Source organism: Cetorhinus maximus, chromosome 24 (genome assembly GCF_964194155.1).
Source record: "Cetorhinus maximus chromosome 24, sCetMax3.hap1.1, whole genome shotgun sequence".
Taxonomy (NCBI): domain Eukaryota; kingdom Metazoa; phylum Chordata; class Chondrichthyes; order Lamniformes; family Cetorhinidae; genus Cetorhinus; species Cetorhinus maximus.
This window is the reverse complement of record NC_135902.1, coordinates 6,298,298-6,318,857: the sequence shown is the minus strand read 5'-3', so window position 1 is coordinate 6,318,857 and position 20,560 is coordinate 6,298,298. Positions and strand designations below refer to the sequence as shown.

Below are 20,560 nucleotides of genomic sequence, written 5' to 3'. Positions count from 1 at the left end.
TTTTGCACTGATGTGCTGGGCTCACCCATCATTAATGATGGGGCTATTTGTGGAGCCTCCTCCTCCAGTGAGTTGTTTGATTGTCCACCACCCTTCACAACTGGATATGGCAGGACTGCAGAGCTTAGATCTGATCCATTGGTTGTGGGCTCATTTAGCTCTATCTTAGTCTATTGCTTGTTGTTTATGCTGTTTGGCATGCAAGTAGTGCTGTAGCTTCACTAGGTTGGCACCTCATTTTTAGTTATGCCTGGTGCTGCTCCTGGTATGCCCTCCTGCACTCTTCTCTGAACCAGGGTTGATCCCCTGGCTTGGTGGTAATGGTAGAGTGAGGGGTATGCTGGGCCATGAGGTTACAGATTGTGGCTGAGTACAATTCTGTTGCTGCTGATGGCCCACAGCACTTAACTTGCCTAGTCTTGAGTTGCTAGATGTGTTCAAAATCTATCCCACTTAGCACGATGGTAGTGCCACACAACACAGTGGAGGGTATCCTCAGTGAGAAGACGGGACTTCGGTGATCACTGCTACAGATACTGTCATGGACAGATGCATCTGCGGCAGGCAGGTTGTTGAGGATGAGGTCAAGTATGTTTTTCCCTCTTGTTGGTTCCCTCACCACCTGCTGCAGCCTCAGTCTAGCAGCTATGTCCTTTCGGACTCGGCCAGCTCGGTCAGTGGTGGTGCTACCGAGCTACTCTTGGTGATGGACATTGAAGTCCCCCGCCCAGAGTACATTCTCTTGTCGCCCTCAGCGCTTCCTCCAAGTGGTGTTCAACATGGAGGTGTACTGATTCATCAGTTGAGGGAGGGTGATACGCGGTAATCAGCAGGAGGTTTCTTTGGCCATGTTTGACCTGATGCCATGGGACTTCATGGGGTCCAGAGTTGATGTTGAGGGCTCCCAGGGCAATTCCATCCCAACTGTATACCACTGTGCCACCCCTCTACTGAGTCTGCCCTGCTGGTAGGATTTTGCAGGGCTTTGATAGAACTAAATGGCTTGCTAGACCGTTTCAGAGGGCATTTAAGAGTCAGCCACATTGCTATAGGTCTGGAATCACATATAAGCCAGACCAGGTAACGATGGCAGATTTCCTTCCCTAAAGAGCATTAGTGAACCAGATGGATGTTTACAACAATCAACAATGGTTTCATGGTCATCAGATTGACCTAGAGCATTACCCTGGGTCTCTTGATTACTAGTTCAGTGACGATACTGTATGCCACCACCTCCCCTAGAATATTTCTAGTCAGTTTAGAATTACTTCAAATATTGAGTGTGATTTTTGCACAATTCAAGGTGAAACATGCCAGTGGCACTTGAGAATAGGAGATGTTTGTGACACTTGGTGTCAGTAGCAAACATTACATAGTTGCAAAGTAATCCTTCATCCATTTGGCCTGTGTGCCTTAAAGTTAGAAAAATTTCCTTTACAATGCTGGTCTAAATATTCAGTCTGGCAAACTTGCCTTCTGTTTTTCTCCCGCAGCCGGGCTGGAAATTTTATGTTAAAATGTAGCTTATTGAGAATAGTGTACTGTCAATTTGACTCAGTGGTATCACTGCCTTCTGAGAGACAAAAAACTGCCGCTCCAAACCCCATTTCAGCACTTAACATCGGGTTCCACAATAATGCTGACAAACACGCAGCACCACCTCACCACCACATCTTTTGACCCCTCCGCTGTCTCTGGTTTGTCACACTACTGGTCCAATATCCAGAACTAGATGAGCAGAAATTTCCTCCAGTTAAATATTGGGAAGACCGAAACCATTATTTGTCATTCCTTCCACGAACTCTGTCCCCTATCCACTGACTCCAATCTATGCTATTTTATATTGTTACCACTGGTGCTAAATTAACACCAACAGTGAAACTCAAGCTTTACAGTTGTCAGAGAGAGAGGAGGCTTTCATGCTTTACGATTATGTTGAGATCAGATTTCTCATTCTGGCTATCATTCTTCAACCATGTGCCTGAATTTTCACAGCTTTGTTGTGCAATGCCTTGTGATCTTGTGCTGTCAATGATGCTCAGCCAAGGCTTAATTCTGTGCCCTGCAGTGTATATTTTGCTGTTGCACCTCTTTGTTTTCTGAATTCATGTACCCAGGATGGAATACTACTTTATTCCTTTGCGTATCTATGTTCTTGTTCTCCCAATAATCTATTCATTGTTCCTGTTTCTTCCATATACTGTTACAAATGTCTTTCTTCAGAATCTTGATTTGAGCATTGTGAATTTAATTGTGATGGAAAGTTTTCAGTATCTTCTAAGAGATTTAAAACTGAACAGCATGAAATTTGTCTGTGAATATAACATTGTCCATCAGTAGTTTTTGTGCGTTCCAGCAGTGTAGATTATAACTTTCAATTTCCTAACATTCCATATGTTGCTCACCTTTGCCATTGCATTCACTCCTTGCACAACTGTATCTTTTCCTTTTTTAAATTGCTGATAGCATATGGGCACAAGAAATAAGCCCCTACCCTAATTAGTCCTCTTCAACAGACATTTCTTAGTTGGTTGATTTCCAATTCCTGATCAAAGTAAGTGAATATGTATTAATAATAGTGCATTACAAAAGAATGCATAGTGTCATTTGATGCAGTGCACCTCATTATATTGGGTGAAGTGATAATACAGACTATGGAAGAAGCCAAAGTTTGAGGAGTGAAGATATGACAAATGCATGTCACTTTCTATTTATCAGTTTTTTTCTGGGGATTGAAGAGAAATTATTGATGACACTTTCTATTCCTTTCCTTCAATTTGTAGTTAAAATAGGAGCAACAAAGTTTATCTCTCCTTCCAGTTGCCTTTTGATGGCTCTCAAGACAAAGGTATTTTTACTTCTGAAGGGAAACCACCACCCCCCTAACTGTTGCTGAATGTAGGTGGTGAGATTCTTCAAAAGGCCCAGTGAGCTTGTCACCATAACAAGTAATACCCATAGAAAATATTAAGCAAAATAGCTCCCTTCTCTCCTACTTGCTCCTTAAAACTATTTTTAAAATTCTTTTTAATTAGCAGGTCGAATTGAGCACTTAACTATGCACATTTATTTAAAAATATTCTCTTTTGTTTCCTCATAGGCTCAACTATTCAAACATGGAAAAAGAGATGACTTTTTACCCTTTGGTATGACAATATACTTTGTACATGATATATTTTGGTTTAATCAAATTGGGATTTTACTTGCTAAAATGAGGGAGGTAATTATCTGGAAGGTTAATACAGAATTGAAACATATTGTATGGTTTTGGGTCTGTATTGCAGTTTGTAATGCAAGGTCAGGTTACATGTAGGGTACATAAGTGTTCTTGAGTATGAAATAATGAACTTATTTTTCAGCTTTGGTCATTGAGTCAGTTTTCTGTTTCTTGGTTTAGTAGTTTCCAGTCATATTCTTCAAGTACAGGCAAAGTTTCCGAAATTAGTTTATTTAACACCTTACATGTGTACTGCTTTATACTTTAAGGCACAAAATATGTTACAATGGAGGAACATCCTAATATTGCACAAAATTGTTTCAGCAAGCATTATGGCAAGAAGACAATATATTGCTAAACTGTGTGTGCCCATTGAAAATAAGTATTTTCTTCATTATGGATAATCCACCCAGCTTGGGATTTAAACCTAGTTAGGCTGATTCTTGGGAGCCAATGTACCTAAAGTGAATGTAAACTGTTGTTATGATAGTGCTGCACGTGACTCCCTACTCCGAGACTAGGGCCGGGATTTTCTGGCACTGTCGCGGGCAGGACCCGCCGCAGGCGAGGCGGTGCCCCAGCCAGAAGCCCATTGACTTGCGGCAGGACTGGACAATCCCAGTGGCGGGCAGGTGTGGAAAATCCCACCCTAAGTCTGGGAATTGTGTCATAGTTCTGGCTTTCTTTACTCGGTAAATTAAAACAAAGTTAGCTTGCACCTATAAAGACCGTACCATTTATTTCAAACTGCTTTACACAAGGGCAGGGAAACATATTAATAAAAGGAATATAGGATGTGATAAGCCAAGCTCTGTGTATTAGGGGAGGTGACTAATTTGGAAATATGGATTTTGTTAAATTTCTAAGGGGGAAGGGGCTCTAGAAGTGAATTTGAAATTAAAGAATACATGCTTGATGCCTCTGCTGCCAAAGGTGGGGCATAGTAAGAAAATGATGTGTTAAAGGCATGCAGGACTGGAGGGTGAAGGAGGGATGCAAATATTCAAAGGTTTATAGAAATGCATTGGGGAAAGCCAATCAAGAGATCTGAAAATGGGATCTGAATTTTAATATGGGCAATAATAATGTTATATTTAGTATGCAGCCATAGGGGCTTACCAAGGTACTGCCTCATTAGCTTACAAGTGATTGGGAGACGAGCTCACTCGAAGAGCAGGAGGGGAATTAATAATGACGAATTGCTGAAAGGGTGTTTGCTGGACTATCCTTTGATATTTTTGGCTGCTAAGTCTAAAAACTACTCAGAACCTTTAAGAAATGCCAGCAGAATTTGTGGACAGTTTTTGGAATGGGCGTGGAAAAAATGATCTCTTTCAAAAGCACTTGCCAGATCCAGAAAAAGTCTGATGAAACAGTGTTTTTGTAGCACCACACAGGATTTCAGAACCTCAAGCCTTATAGTACTTTTCTGCTCCTTGATGCAGCTTGACTGGGCTAAGCTGGAAGACCACATGAGGTGGAACACCCCAGAGTCCACAAGCTTTCCACAAAATTATTGAGGCCATTGCCCTATTACCACCAGTAAATGTGGAGGCAGTGCTCATAATCGCTCATCCAAGTTCCAAGTCAAGGAGGTCTTACCTCAGCTCTTCATCCCAGCCCTTGGTAATAATCGACTGAATAGCTTTCACTCAAAGGCAGCCTGGCTTGGTGGTCACCTACACTTGTTCAGGTTGAAAGGCAAACTATCCTCTTTATTTGCTAAGTACACTCCAAGGTTTTGTTGAATAATTGACTATCTAATGATGTCTTCCGTGTCCACCAAAGGTGACAAAATGCTAGAATTGGGGCACAATTGAAAGTGAGCAAGAGAGAATAGGTTTCTGTTCCAACTATGTCATTGTTTCCGAAAACACATTTTCTGAAGCAGATCACGCCTTGGATTGGGCTGAGGGGGGCAAGTGTTATTGTGAAAAGTTTGAGCTACAATCCACAGAATACTTGAAGTTCTTCGGAGAAGACGGGGGAGGCAATTCAATCTAAGGAGCACAAAGTTTTCTGGCTGTAAGTCAAGTTATTGTCTCCACATCCTGATTTCTCTCCTGTAAGAGTGCTCATGGTGCCAGCAAAAAGATTTCAATGGTTCTTCTCTAATAGCATCTTAATTGTCCCTAATGCCTATCTGTTTGTGGAGTTGCTTCAGTTGAACCTATTGAGTTAGTAGTCGCTCCTAGAGCACTCCTCCTTCCTCAGCCAGTGAAAATCAAAAGGATCTTGGCTTTAGGTTTCACACTGGTCACGAGGGAGCAATATTTTGCGGGTAACTCGATTACCAACGCCTCCTGAACGTTTAATGGTGGCAATAGGGGAATATCCTCAATAATTATGTGGAAAGCTCGTTTCATCTCATGTGGTCATTCAGCTTAACCTATTCAAGCAGCATCATATTTAATCTGAGTTTATTAGGTCTCTGAATATGTAGAGAATAATCAAACTAGATGTGAACAACACAAAGACTGCCACTGAGATTCCTCCTTTGAAGAACACCACTGGATGCAACTTTTTTAAAAAAAACCAAAACCTAGCTATCATTCCTGCCTAAAATGTCGAATATAGAAACTCTTAACTTTGAAGTACAATGATCACATTCCATCACAATGGCTTGTGACAAAACGTGGAAAGTTTTTGTAATGGTATTCTAAAATAATTGAGGGGGCAGGTTCAAATTAATTCCACAGTTGCTTCCTGGGCTCAAATCATAGTTCTAGAATTAGAAAATGAAATTTGGATGGAGTCGAACTGTGATTGATTAATTAATATTCAAATAGGACTTTACTTTTTATTTTAAGTTTAAACCAGCTTCAGATTCTGGAATGTTTGCCTTGTAGTCAGTGTTTTGAATAATTGTTAAAATTTGGTTTCTCCTCTAGCTCCAACAGTATTGAAGTGCCTTGATGAACGCAACATTCCTGAGTGTAACCACACTATTTTACGCAAACTAGGCATAAAACTCATTCAAAGGTTGGGCCTTACGTTTCTGAAGCCGAAGGTTGCCAAATGGAGGTAAATGGATGTTGATCCTCAGTTAGGTTCCTCAGTTAAAAATGTGGTGCTTGAATTGCCCAGCAGATCAAAAAGAAATTGATTGTTTCGTGGAATGGTTGGTTAGAAATTGGTTTTGGCTGTAATTCCTCACACATGTCCTTCATTTTGACCTACCCATCAGAAATAGCACTGAGCAAGGGTGAATCAACACCTTCTTACAGTCTATCCAAATTTTACATACACATTTCTAATCAGATGTTAAAACATTTTTATTCTTTGAATTTCGACTTTAATATTGGATGTTGACTGTCTGACCAAGGAGAAAAGATTGAAGTTGGAGACGAGAAAATTGAAATTTACTTTGTAGGTGTTGGGAGTGTAAATATAACTGTTTGAACACATTCCTAGTTCTTGATTTTTTGATTGTTTTTTTAACATGTTCCTTTTACTTCAATGCAAAATGTTTTTTTATTTTTAGATATCAGCGTGGGAGCAGGTCTTTGGCTCTTAACTTACAAATGGCAGGTCAAGGTCAAGCTACTAACAATATTTCGTCTATACAGAAAATGGAATTAAAAACAGAGGATGATAATGACGACGATGATGAATATGATATCCCTGGAGAGATAGAAAATGTAGTAGGTGTGTTTATGAAGAGTAAAACCTATCATGTGCAAAATGTTTATGGACTGCCACATCCAACCATATTAGACAGAACAGCTTGGCTTAAGCTTTTTTGAATAAATGAACAATATTTAAATAAAGAGATTCTAATAGCACTTGTTTTTCTGTATTAGTTCATTTTATTGACCTACTAATTTCTGAAATGGTGGGGGCGGTGGGGTGTGGGGTTTAAGGCAATAAACAATCGAACAAGCTGATGAACAATCGGCTTTTACTCTAAGCATCCGTTTGAAACTCTGCTCTTTGAAGCAGTGTAGCTCAGCCATACAGACCTAGAGAGTCCCAGTTTCAGTATCCAAACTATGCTGCGTTAGCTGCTCTCATCTCTCGATGTAGGGATGTTGCAATTAGTCTCTGAGCCCTTCTAAATTAGGCAGGGTTTCCATCCATGATTGCTAGACAACACGTTTGTGTGTGTGTGTGTGTGTGTGTGTGTGTGTGTGTGTGTGTGTATATATATATTAAGAGAGATCATGTTTAGGCTTGGCTATATTGCTCACTAGTCAAACAGCCTGCTGGCAGTTACTGTTAGACTTGCTCCCGAAGAATTGTTACTTGTTGAGATATCAGAGGCCATGGTGGAACTATATCCAAGCAGCAACATTCTCAGGGTTCTTTTGTGTGAATTTCATACTTAAGGTGAGATATGTTGGTGCTGAGTATTGAAAAACTTATTTCAGGCACTCAGTGATGGACTCCAAGGCTAGGGGTTAGCACAGTTAGATGAACAGTAAAGCTCTCTGTACTCTTAGTCAATAATACTCTTATTCACCTTAAACCTTGGAAGAGTTCTTACAACTGCACCACTGAGAGTTTATGAACTCTGGCAGTTTGTGAACCAACCAGCCTACCACATTTGAGTGACATTGCCAATTTAGTTGACCACCAGGAACTGGATTGTGACTGTCTAAAAGTAATTTGTATTAAGGGGTCAGCAGACACATGAATCTGACATCGCACAACAAAACTGGATTTTACCTGATATTCCACAGGTGAAAGGTCGATGTCTTACCAATTGCTTCATCTAGTATTCTCTGACCCTTCTTTTCAAAGCAAATTACACCTTTTGACATTCTGCCCATTTTTACCGAAATGTTTAATTTGAAGAGGCTTTGAAATAACTTTAAATAGGACCCAACTGCGTTTCCATATGTTATTGCATAATAAGCTGTTGCCATAGGCTAGGTGCGACTTATTTTTTTGGTAAGATTGATGGTTGGTGTTGAGCTTTGCATATTCCCCCAGATAAGTTGGAAGAGGAAAGTAGCATGATTGTCTGATCAATGCAGTTTATTTGCTTTTGTTTGTAGTGGAAACTGTCATACTCTGTGCCTTGGTATGCATTTGATTATACCTTTATTAACTTGAACACATGAAATAATCCCTCATACATCATGTATATGAATTGAAAATCATGTGCTGTTGATGATATAATCAGTCAGTGCAGAGAAATGCCATTTGTGCTTAAAGAGGTGCTTGGGAAAGGTTTCAGATGTATTCCTTGAGCGTAGGATACTTCCTCCCATTAAGTATTCTCTTTTCTTTATTTGTTGTATAGACTTCTGAATTGTTGGTTCAGTCCCTTGCAGTCGATGTATGTCAATTTTTGTTAATTGCTTCACCTTCCCCTCACTTGAAAATGTTGACGCTGGCTAGCAGATGACTTCTAGTGCTTTTTTGTGTTAATTTGGATAGTTAATGTTGTGAAATTTAATCGCAGAGGGTGTCACAGCCAAGCCTGTTCTTGTTCTCTGACATTCGCGTAAGCACACTGTCTAAGCTAGGGTTATTGGATACTGATGAGGATTATGATTGCCCATTGATTTTCCTCTCCTCATACAGGGCTGCTGAGGCCAATTGCAGCACCCTTTACTGCCAAATGAGCTGTCAGCATGGACTAGGATCAAACCTGGTACTTTCTGCTTGATATTTTTTTTCAGTTTCATACTTAATCAGCGGAGCCAAAAGAGAACCTGGACTCTCTCTTTCATGATTTGAATGTCCGGTGTATTTATATTTCCTACAAGTGAATGGTGCATCATTTTCCGAACAAAAACAGTCAAATTTCTAAAGCCAGTTTAATGCTTGACATCCGCACAGGGTATAGAAAGGATAAATTCACCTGAAACATTTTTGTACTGATTCTCTGACCGACATGCCTTTGAGTGCAACTGTACACTGAGATTGGTAAACTGGCACTATAAGCTTCTATATGGAAAGGGTGCTTTTATGTGTATATGTGTGTATGTGTGTGTAAAATGTTTATGACCTTATTAATTGTACGGAAGAATAAATGATATGTTTTAAAGATGCTTTTGGTTGTGTGAAAATTAATTGAGAGAGATATTCAATCAATGTAGTGATGGAAATTCCATCACAATTCACCTATTGTTCACTTTTTTTGTGACCCTTTTCCAGAGCAACTGCTATTTGGACTGAAGGACAAAGATACTATTGTCAGGTGGTCTGCAGCAAAAGGGTAAGTTGCTCTACATTAGCTAATAATTCCTACTCCATATTTAACACTTGTTTTCAATTCAGGCAATCACCATAGAATTAAAATTAATTGTAACTGATTTATAATAACCGATGGAAGCAGAGTTTTGACTTGCATCAAACAAGCAAAGTCTCTATTATACTCTCTTTTATACAAGTTCAAGTAAACAAGGTTTTGCCTTTGAACTGGGGGCACAGCCAGTACAAGGGATTATCCAGAAAATACCCATTGTTTCCTTTAGAATACAGCAGTGGGGATGAGGGACTTCAGTTCTGTGGAGAAACTGGGGAAGCTGAGATTGTTCTCCTTAGAGTAGAGAAGGGCAAGGGGAGATTTAATGAACCTGCTCAATCTTGTGAAGTGTTTTGATAGAGTATGTAGTGAGAAAGTGCTTCCACTGATAGGAGTGACTGGTACCCAGAAGACACAGATTTAAGTTAATTGGTATAAGAATCAGAGGCAATATGAGCCATTCTTTTATGCAGCAAGTTATTAAGATCTGGAAGATGCCCTCTGAAAGTATTGTGGAAGTAACTTTTAAAAGGGAATTAGATATATGCTTGAAGGGAAAAAGGCAAGGGAGGGAAACTAATTGTATAGCTTGTTCGAAGAGCCAGCAGCTGGATGGGCTGAATGGCCTTTTGTACTGTTTTATTCTGAGACCCAAACAATCTAAAAGATGCAAACAGGTTATATTGTTTGACTATCAGCCATCAAACGGGCTTTCTTGCTGTGATAATCTAACTATTTCCGAAATTACTGACCCTTTGCATGACAGTCGATATTTCGCTATAGATTTATATTGGATATTCAGAACGGTTCCTCTTGTGGTCAGGTGTCAAAAATAAACTAACCATCAGATTGCTGCTATTCAAACCTATGTATAAGCATTAGAAATAATTTAAATCGCTGTTGAGAAGAACCCAGTTAAACTTGAATTGAGCTCCCTTCAGCAGCAGTGCACAGGCGGACCTATAATGAGGCAGGCATCTTGGTTCTCTGGTTTGTATCGTTTGTTTCATCTGTGAAGTCCAAGATGGGCTGCTTAGAGTTACTTGCTCCGACAGCACCTGATTTGAAGTGAACCATTCCTGCATGGGGCTCCCACGGGTTGGGAAACTTGGTAGTTATAAGCATAGGTGGGAGTTGCCAGCACCCCCCCCCCCCCCCACCAAAGATGAGTGGCTGTTTCAGCACTCCTTGTGGGTCAGGAAGAACAGTGTGTTTTTCGCAAAGCCCCTCAAGCCTTCGGCATCTATTATGACCCACCCTTGCCAGTTCTTCAGCTATTTTCAGCCATCCCCACACCTTCTCTGCCTCCCTGTAAATATTGAGGCTGTAATGTTCCATCTCTCATTCAATGATTAAACTATGTTATTGTTTTGGTACACTTCATATATGGTCAAAACAGTTATTATGTTGCTGGTTATATGCTGTGTTTTCTTGCTTATGAACTAAATCCAACTGTTTTGCTCATGAAAACTGCCCATTTGCTGTGAATATAATATAACAGTGCTGGAACAAAGCTTGATTCATGACAATTCGTATCAACTAGAGAGGGATAAATATCAATCGAGGACTGACAAAGCTGTTTAAAGTTTTAGTTAATGCAGCAAGTGATAAATGATGATGAGCATTAGATCTCAAAGACAAAAACAGTAAGAATAGGCTTATTCAGCAGTGGTGGAAAACCAGTGCCGTCACAAAGCTGGAACGTAAAGATGAGGAGTGGGGAAGAAAATGAATATGCATCAAAAGTGGCTGAATGGAGTTGAGGGACACTTCGCCATGACCCAATTGAACAGCAAAATAGGCCCTAGGGGCTGAATGGCTTGCTCCATTTCCTATGGTAAAAACACTTCTTAAAAGCCAGCTCTTTAATCTGTCCCTTTCGAATATCTCCTTTTCCTTGATGTCTATTTTTTTGTTTGTCTCTGTGGAGCACTTGAGTATTTTTTTTATTCTTCCAGGCATTATGTGAATGTAATTAGATATCGTATACATGTTGATGCTGTAAGCTGCAGCAAATGGAACACTGCTACTTAATGCTGATAGATCCACATCTGGTATTGGTGATTGGGATACTGGCACTGGAGGGCAGGAGTGTTGCATTCATGTATTTTAGGATGCTCACTGTACATTTGCTGGAGGATCATTTAGGGTTTGAAAACCAATGTGGGATCAGACAGCTGACTGTGTTGGATCTGAAAGCGTTGTTTAGGGACAGGAGCTTCACCGAGATCACGAAAGTGGACTGTGCAAGGCATGGTATCTGCTGCATTGACTCTGAGCAATGGAGGCATGCAAAAAGGTAGCGGCCCTTGCTCAGTGAGTCACTTGATTTACAGTGGTATAGTGGAGTCTAAGTTGCGTGAGCCAAACATTAGATCATAAGAAATGGGAGTAGGGCGTTCGTTATGATCATGGCTGATCTGAGTATGGCCTTAACTCTACTTTCCTGCCTGTCCCCCATGACCCTTAACTCCTTTGTAGATCAAAAATCTGTAACTCAGCCTTGAATATATTCAATGACCTAGCCTCCACTGCTCTCTGTGGAAACGACCAGTGACTCTCTGAGGAAATTCCTCCTCAACTCAGTCTTAAGTGGGAGGCCCCTTATTTTTAAACTGTGCCCCCAGTTCTAGATTCCCCCACGAGAGGAAACATCTCCCTAGCATCCACCCAATCAAGCCCCCTCAGAATCTCTTGTTTCAATAAGATAGTAAAGGACCAGTAAGGGGCGCAGGAGGTTACAGATGACTACGCTGGGTAGAGATGGGGACTGAGTGAATAGTGAATTAGGTTCATGTGGTAAGTTCTGGTAAGTCCTTTTCAGGTTTTAACTACGGATTAAAATCAAGATCTGACATAGTACTAACCTTCAAGTAAGTTTGGTTAGCTTGTTAAATAGGGAACTGACTGGAGTAGCAGTTGTCTGTCAATCACCTGAAAGCAGTTGGTTCAAGTGGTGTTAATTACTGTAGGAGGAAGCTAAACTAACTAGTGACTCATCAGAGGACAACAAATAAATGTGATCTGATAGCCATTCTAGACATGTGGCTGTAGGATGACAAGGATTCGGTCTTGAATATTGAGAAGTGTATGATATTCAAGAAGAATAGGAAGCTGGAGGGGTAGCACTGTTGATCAAGGATTGCATTGGTGCAGTAGTTAGAGATGACCTTGGTTCAGGAGATCAGGATGTAGAATCAGTTTGGGTGGGGATGAGGAATAGGGAAAAGAGACAGGCCTCTCAAACAGCACGATCAGTAAGGGGCACGCGAGGAGATAGGCGACTATGCTGGAATGAGATGGAGACTGAGTGAGTAGCAAATTAGGTTCACATGGGAATTCAGTGGATGGGAAAAGAGGTGCAGTATAGACGGAAATTATTCTTAGTTAATTAAGTGAGTAGTTTCATTAAGTTAGCTAGATAGCATAGGTAACAATGGCAGGACAGATTTTATGTTGCAGCTGTGGAATGTGGGAGCTTTTGGATGCCAAGTTGATCCATGACAAACACGTCTGCCGAAAGTGTAAGCCTCTTAGAGTAGGGTCGTCAGTTTTGGACAGTAATGAGGGACAGGAGGATGTGACCATGAGTGAGGCAGTTAATGGGACCGAGCAGACAGTGATGGAGGAGCCTCAGACTTTGCAATTGTCAAACAGGTTTGAGGTGCTCAACCTGTGTGGACTAAAGTGAGATCTGCAAGGTGGATGAGCAGGAAGGCTGGCCATGACACCATGGTACAGGAAGCCTTTCAAGCTGGGAGAGCGAACAGGAATGTAATGGTAGTAAGGGACAGTATAGTGAGGGGGATTGACACTGTGCTCTGCAGCAAGGAGTTCAGAAGGCTGTGTTCCCTGCCTGGTGCCAGGGTTTGGGGCATCTGCTCAGGGCTGGAGAGGAACTTGCAGTAGGAGTGGGAGGATCCAGTCATCGTGGCCCATGTAGGAACCAACGATTATTACCTGAGCCATGTGCAAATTGGCATAGGACTTATAAGATTAGGGAGATGAATGCTTGGCTCAAAGACTGGTATAGGAGAAGTGGGTTCCAGTTCGTGGGGCACTGGCAGCAGAACTGGGGAAAGTGGGGGCTGTACTGTTGGGACGGTCTACACCTGAACCGTGCCCGGACGAGTGTTCTTGCAAATTGCATGACTAGGGAAGTAAAGAGGGCTTTAAACTAAACATGTTGGGTGAGGGATCAAGCTTGGATCAATATGGCAAATCAAGGCAAGAGACCATAATAGTAATATGGGTATTGGAGGTCATGGAATAGCAGGAAGGGATAGAGAGATAAAACCTAAGAATACACCAATAGTCAAGACTTGATCTTACAAAGATAACAAAAAGACAAAACTAAAGGCTCTGTATCTGAATGCATGTAGCATTCATAAGAAAGTAAGTGAATTGATAGAGCACATTGAAACAAATAAATGTGACCTGATAGCCATTATAGAGATGTGGCTGCAGGATGACAAGGGTTCGGTCCTGAATATTGAGGAGTATATGATATTTAAGAAGAATAGGAAGCTAGGTAAAGCTGGAGGGGTAGCATTGTTGATCAAGGATTGCATTGGTGTAATAGTTAGAGATGACCTTGGTTCAGGATATCAGGATGTAGAATCAGTTTGGGTGGAGATGAGGAATAGCAGGGGAAAGAATTCACTAATGGGAGTGGTCTGCAGGCTGCCTAAAGTCACCACAATGTAGGGCAAAGTATACAAGAAAAAATATTGAGTGCTTGTGATAAAGGGTTGGAAATAATGCTGGGTGATTTTAATCTACACAAACTGGAAAAATCAGATTTGCAGTAGTAGCCTGGATGAGGAGTTCATAGAATGCTTTCGAGAGAGTTTTTTCTGAGCAGCACATTCTGGAACCAACCAGAGAGCAGGTTATATTAGACTTGGTATTGTGTAATGTGACAGAATTAATTAATGACCTCAGAGTGAAGGAACCCTCAGGTAGCAGGGGCCACAATATGATTAAATTTTACATCCAATTTGAAAGGGAGAAGAGTGGGTCTAAGAATAGTATCTTAAACTCAAATAAGGGCAACTATGTGGGCATGAAAGCTGAGCTAGCTGAAGTGAACTGGTATATTGAGCTAGGGAATAGATCAATAGAGAAGCATTTAAGGGAATATTTCAAAATACTCAGAATAAGCATATTCTTACTATAAAGAAAAATTATAAGATGAGGACCCACCATTGGTGGTTAACTAAAGAAGTTAAGGAGAGCATCAAACTGAAAAAATATAACTGCAAAGATGAGTGGCAGGTCAGATGATTGGTCAGAATATAAACAACAGCAGAGAATGACTAAAAGGCTAATCAGGAGAAAGAAATGAGAGCATGAGAGGAAACTAGCCAGAAATAGCAAGAATTTCTACAGGTATTTAAAAAGGAAAAGAGTAAGTAAATTGAGTGTTTGACCTCTAGGGAGTGACAATGGGGAGTTAATAGTAGATAATAAGGACATGGCAGATGAAATGAACAAATATTTTGCTTCTGTCTTCGCTGTAGAAGATGCAAAAAACATTCCAGTAATAGCTGTAAATCAGGGAGAGGGGAACTTGGTGAAATTACAATCACTAGGGAAGTGGTACTGAGCAAACTGATGGAGCTGTGGGCTGACAAGTCTCCGGGTCTTGATGGACTTCATCCTAGGGTTTTAAAAGAGGTGGCAAATGAGGTAGTAGATGCATTGGTGTTAATTTTCCAAATTTAGCTAGATTCTGGAAAGGTCCTATCAGACTGGAAAGTAGCAAATATAACCCCTCTATTCAAGAAGGGAGGGAGGCAGAAAACAAGAAAGTAGGCCAGTTAGCTTGACATCTGTCATGGGAAAGGTGTTAGAATTGATCCTTAAGGAGGTTATAGCTGGACAATTAGAGAAACTCGAGGTCATCGGGAAGAGTCAGCATGGTTTTGTGAAAGGGAAACCGTGTTAATCATTATCTACCTTGAGAGGATATGATGTATTAGTCCCATGACTTGAAGGCAGTCTATGAGTGGCTGTGTTAGAAGTCAGATGTACTATACTTAGCTCCCAGTGAACATTATCTTTATCTAGTCTTCAAATGAAGAACCCACATTATTGTTCACCGATCCTTGTGTATGATTAGTACTTTTATATCTAAAAGAAAAACGTGAACACAAAAAGGTCATTAATTAATCCTGTTTCTTTACACATTACCAATGTTCTCTGACTGGTTCCAGAATGTATTGTTACAAGAAACTATCCCAAACATTCCAGGCTACTTTTGCCAATTTGATTTGTCCAATCTATATGAAGGTTAAAATTTCCCATGATGATTGCAGTACTTTTCTTAAAAGTCCCATTATTTTTTGATTTATACCCTGTCCAACAGTGTAGCTATTGTCAGGGGGCCTATAAACCACTCCCACCACTTCTTTCCTATGCTATTTCTTATTTCCACCAAAATTGATTATACGTTTTGATCCTCTGAACCAGGTTTATTTCTCACTGTTGTACTGATCTCATCTTTTATTAACAGAGCCACCCCACCACCTTTTCCTTTCTTCCTAACCTTCTGAAATGTCAAATACCCTTGAATATTCAGCTTCCAACTGTGGTCACTTTGCCACCATATCTCTGCAATAACGATCATATCATACTTATTTATTTCTATTTGTGCTATCAATTCATCCAACTTGTTACACATGCATTCAGACATAGAACCTTTAATTCTGTCCTTTTACCATTTTTCTTTATTCTGTCCTTATTTCCTGCTGCACTCTTATGTTTGTACACTCTGTCCCTTCCCGTCACACTCGATTTATCATTATTGGCATTGCCAACCTGCACTATTGTCTTGTCCTTTCTCTGACTTTCCAAATCTCCCCTCGATTGAACCCTGCCCGCCACTATTTAGTTTACACACCTATTTATATGATTTGCTAGTACACTGGTCCCAGCACGGTTCATATGAAGGCCATCCCAATGTACAGTTCCCTCCTTCCCCAGCACCAGTGCTGGTGCCCCATGAATTGAAACCTATTTCCCCCACTCCAAGCAGGACCGGTAAGCCTACCAAGTGTCTGCGTTTGCCTGAAGAGCTAGCACACAAAATCTCTTGCCACCCAGGAAACGTCTATAGAGTGTGAAAAGCATAACATGCTAGAGGTTTTAGTTACAGGAGGAAATTAAAATGTCTTGTGGAGCCTTTTAACTGGAAAAGCTTGTTAACATTTTCTGAGTCGTTACTCTCATCTGGAGAGGTTCTCACAATTGTGTCTAAGAGGTGTCAGTGAGTAACTATCTTCAAAGGTTTGGGAGGGGTGAGTTATTTAACAAAGGCTAATATTGAATCAGTTTAAATTTTGCTTTGCTCCATGTCTTTCAACCTGCCGCCATTGTAATTCTAATCCACAGAACAACAGAAAATAAAAATATATGTTCTTTACAACAGCCCAACAGAAATAACGATATGTTCCTTACATTGTTCATAAAGAAAGTACATGGAAACCTTATGACATTCCTCAGTACAACAACCACTTGAATGACTGGAGAGTTTTTGCTTCCATTGCTCTACCCAGAGACCATTCCAGATGTGGTCACACCGTGAAGAAGTCCTTACCTTGCATCTCCCTGTAAGGTGCCCTGGTAGCTGTTTCCATAAGTGTTAATGTATTGCAATTAGAGATTGTTCAAATTGGTTGGAAAAGATGGATGGGTGTTTCAGGAATGGTCAAGGCATTCAGTTTGGTCTCTTTTCACTTGTGCTTTCTGCTGTGTGGCAGTGAGAGCTCCAACTCATGTTCCCCTTGCTACTTCACCCTGGATCACTGTGACATGGCCAGTCGTCCTGCTTCTACTGGGAGAGGTCTGGAGGGTTATGGACTGGGTGCAGGTCAATGGGATTAGTGGAATAATATTTCGGCACAGACTAGAAGGGCTGAATGGCCTGTTTTCTGTGCTGTAGTGTGCTATGGTTCTATGCATCAGGGATCGAATATTTTATTAGAAGAGAAGTGCACTTACATTTGTTGTAAAAATTAGAAGATTGACCATGAGATGCACCATATATGAGCCCAAGATCACATGCGCACTTTTCATTAGCTACCATTGCTTGCTCCTTTATTCCTAGGCCACTAATGTGAAAAGTAGCAATCTGAGCTAAAAAAGCTAGGACTGTGGATCAAAATGGTTGAGAAAGAGATCCTTCCGTGAACATTTGCACTACATAGTTGGCAGTGTGAAATATGAGCTAAAGAAAAAGAACAATATTGACTCCTTCAACAGCAACTTTCAAACCTGTGACCCCTACCACATAGCACAGGGTTCTCCAACCTTTTTGCGCCAAGGACATATTTTAATTTTTTTCTCACTCAAAGGGCTCAAAGGATGAGCAAATTTCAAAAAACTAAAGTTTGGCACAACATTAAAAATTTGAGATATGAAGAAAAGAAACAACTTGCTGAGCAAAACAAAAAACAATGTCAAAGCAATAAATTGATGATTTTTAAAAAATGAGTAATGAACAAACACGACCATTAAAGTGAGAGTGTAAGTGTGCGTGCATCCGGCTCACTGCCAACCTCAGGCTTACTATCACCCACGCCCACTATGTGAATGTGTGCGAGTGTGTTGTTGTGTGAGGGTGAGAATGAGTGAGAACCCTGTGAATGTAACTGAGCCAGAGAAAGATGCACGCTTTCGCACTCTCGCGCTCTTTCTCGCTCACTCACTCACACCGACAAGAGCAGGTCAGAGGTTAGGAATCCTGCGGCAAGTAACTCACCTCCAGACTCCCCATAGCCTCTCCACCAACTACAAGGCACAAGTCAGGAGTGTGATAGAATACTCTTCCCTAACCTGGATGAGTGCAGCTCCACCAACACTCATGAAGCATGACACCATCCAGGACCAAGCAGCCCGCTTGATTGGCACCCCTTCCACAAACATTCTCTCCCTCCACCACCAACGAACAGTGGCAGCGGTGTGTACCATCTACAAGATGCACTGCAGGAATTCACCAAGACTCCTCAGGTAACACCTTCCAAACTGCTACCATTTAGAAGGACAAGGGCAGCAGATACATGGGAACACCACCACCTGGAAGTTCCCTTCCAAGCTACTCACCATCCTGATTTGGAAATATATCGCCGTTCCTTCGCTGGGTCAAAATCCTGGAACTCCCTCCCTAAAAGCGCTGTGGGTGTACTCGCACCACAGGGACTGCAGTGGACAAGAAGGCAGCTCAACACTACCTTCTCAAGGGCAATTATGGTGGTGTCTTGGTTACTGAGATAATGAAAATGCTTTCGCTGGAGAGTCACAGGTGACTGTGTATTCATGGAAATATGGTTATGTTTTGTTATTCACAACTTCTGCTCCTATGTTTATGCACATTTGCAATTTATGGTCAAAAGGACATCTGAGCTCCCCTCTGTGCAGTGTAATCCAAAGAAAGCTACAAGATTTACAGTAAACACCCCAAGAGAAAATACTTTGCTCTGGCACATGAACAAATGCATGCAATTAGGAGACTGTCTTTTCCCAGACACTTTTTTCTAAAATTGTGCTCTTTGCTTTCTAGGTGCAGCTATTAACAATGTTTCAAACATCATTACTCTGAGTCATGGATTTTAGTGTTTGGTGGGAGGAAGTAAAGCAGGATAGGTATTTTAAGGCTTAGCCTTGATTTGTAGTATGATTTCTTTGCCCAAAAATATCAGTTTGGGATCAATTTCACAACATAAACATCGGAGCAGTATCTTTTCATTGCATTTATAAATTATTTTTGTAAAAACAATTTATATAATAAAGAAAAAAGCAAGGCCTGCATTTATCTAGTGCTTTTGATGACACCAGAACATCACAAATGCTTCAAAACTAATGAAGCACTTTAATGTGTATTCACGATTATAATATAGGAAACGTTAAATATTATAATTAGTTTGCAGAGGCAAGAAAAAGTTAGTCTAAGTGTATCTTAAATTAGGTTCTGTATTTATGTCTGAGAACAAAGCAGGCTTGGAAGTTCAGTCTACGGAAAGATGGAGATTGCAAGCTTGCATTTATACACTACCTTGTATTTGTTTAGGGCTTCATGGCCAATGAATAACATAGAAGTAAAGGCACAATATGTGGCATGCACCATTCCAAGTTTGCACACAGTAAGGTCCCACAAGCAACAAATGAAATAAACAACACAATCTGTTTTGGTAATGTCAATTGTCTAAACTAGAATCAAACTCCTTCTTCGTCTTTGAATCGTGTCAAGGGACCCTTGGTGTTCGCCTAAGTGGGCCGGTTTTCACTCCTTATCTGAAAGATGGGCGCCTCTGACATTATAGCACTGCCTCAGTAGCGCACTGGAATGTCAATCTAGGTTACGCACTTAAATTCTAAAGGGAACGTGGAAGCCTCAATCTTCTGACTCAGATGAGCATGGCCACTTCTGAGCCAAACTGACATTTGAGGGAGATAACTGCATGCCTTTCTACCAGAACCATTCAGCTAGCTCTACTTACTTCATTGGTAGGCAGATGCTCTTATTTTGTCTAGCTATGCCTATAAGATCAGTTGATACTGGGCAATTTTTTTCTATGATTCATTTGGTGAATTAAAATGACGGAAGTCTTCAAGATGCCATTTTCTTAATATTTGCTCAGTTGAGAGGAGTAAACTGGATGATAAAAATTTGAATTGATATGTTATCTTGTACCCTATTTCAGAATAGGAAGAGTGACTGGAAGACTTCCAAAAGAGCTTGCAGATGATGTTGTTGGATCTGTACTTGAATGTTTCAGGTAATGATTAATCGTTTTGGTTATATTTTGCAAAATTTTTTGGCCCCATATCAGGTGATGTAGTGTGCTGCAGTGAAGTAAATAGAGTAACAACTTATGCCTCACAAGTTTGTCACTACATTCTATTGGAAAAACTGGAAGGAGTTTAAAACTTGCACTGGAATGGTATTGGGCAAGCCAGAAATTTACTCAGGCTAACAGACCTCCTGAATTGATGGTTAACTCTTCATTTTAATGCCTGAATTCTGGAGAGAGTTCTTAGTTTCCTTAGGATATGAATTGCAGAGGTAAAAACAATGCATGAATCCTTAATGCTGGTATTTTATGAAGCCATGTAGAATTAATATCCAGTTATTTTTAATTGTA

At 40.6% G+C, this 20,560-nt stretch overlaps 1 protein-coding gene across 1 annotated transcript in view; it reads left to right on the top strand.

The window, feature by feature from the left end:
- Positions 1–20,560, top strand: part of tbcd (tubulin folding cofactor D) — a 270,699-nt gene that overhangs the window by 53,644 nt on the left and 196,495 nt on the right. The window contains exons 8-12 of the mRNA XM_078570695.1: positions 3,101–3,146; positions 6,109–6,241; positions 6,702–6,865; positions 9,326–9,386; positions 20,120–20,194. Of these exons, the coding sequence (XP_078426821.1) occupies positions 3,101–3,146; positions 6,109–6,241; positions 6,702–6,865; positions 9,326–9,386; positions 20,120–20,194 (479 nt within the window). The remainder of the gene's footprint in view (positions 1–3,100; positions 3,147–6,108; positions 6,242–6,701; positions 6,866–9,325; positions 9,387–20,119; positions 20,195–20,560) is intronic.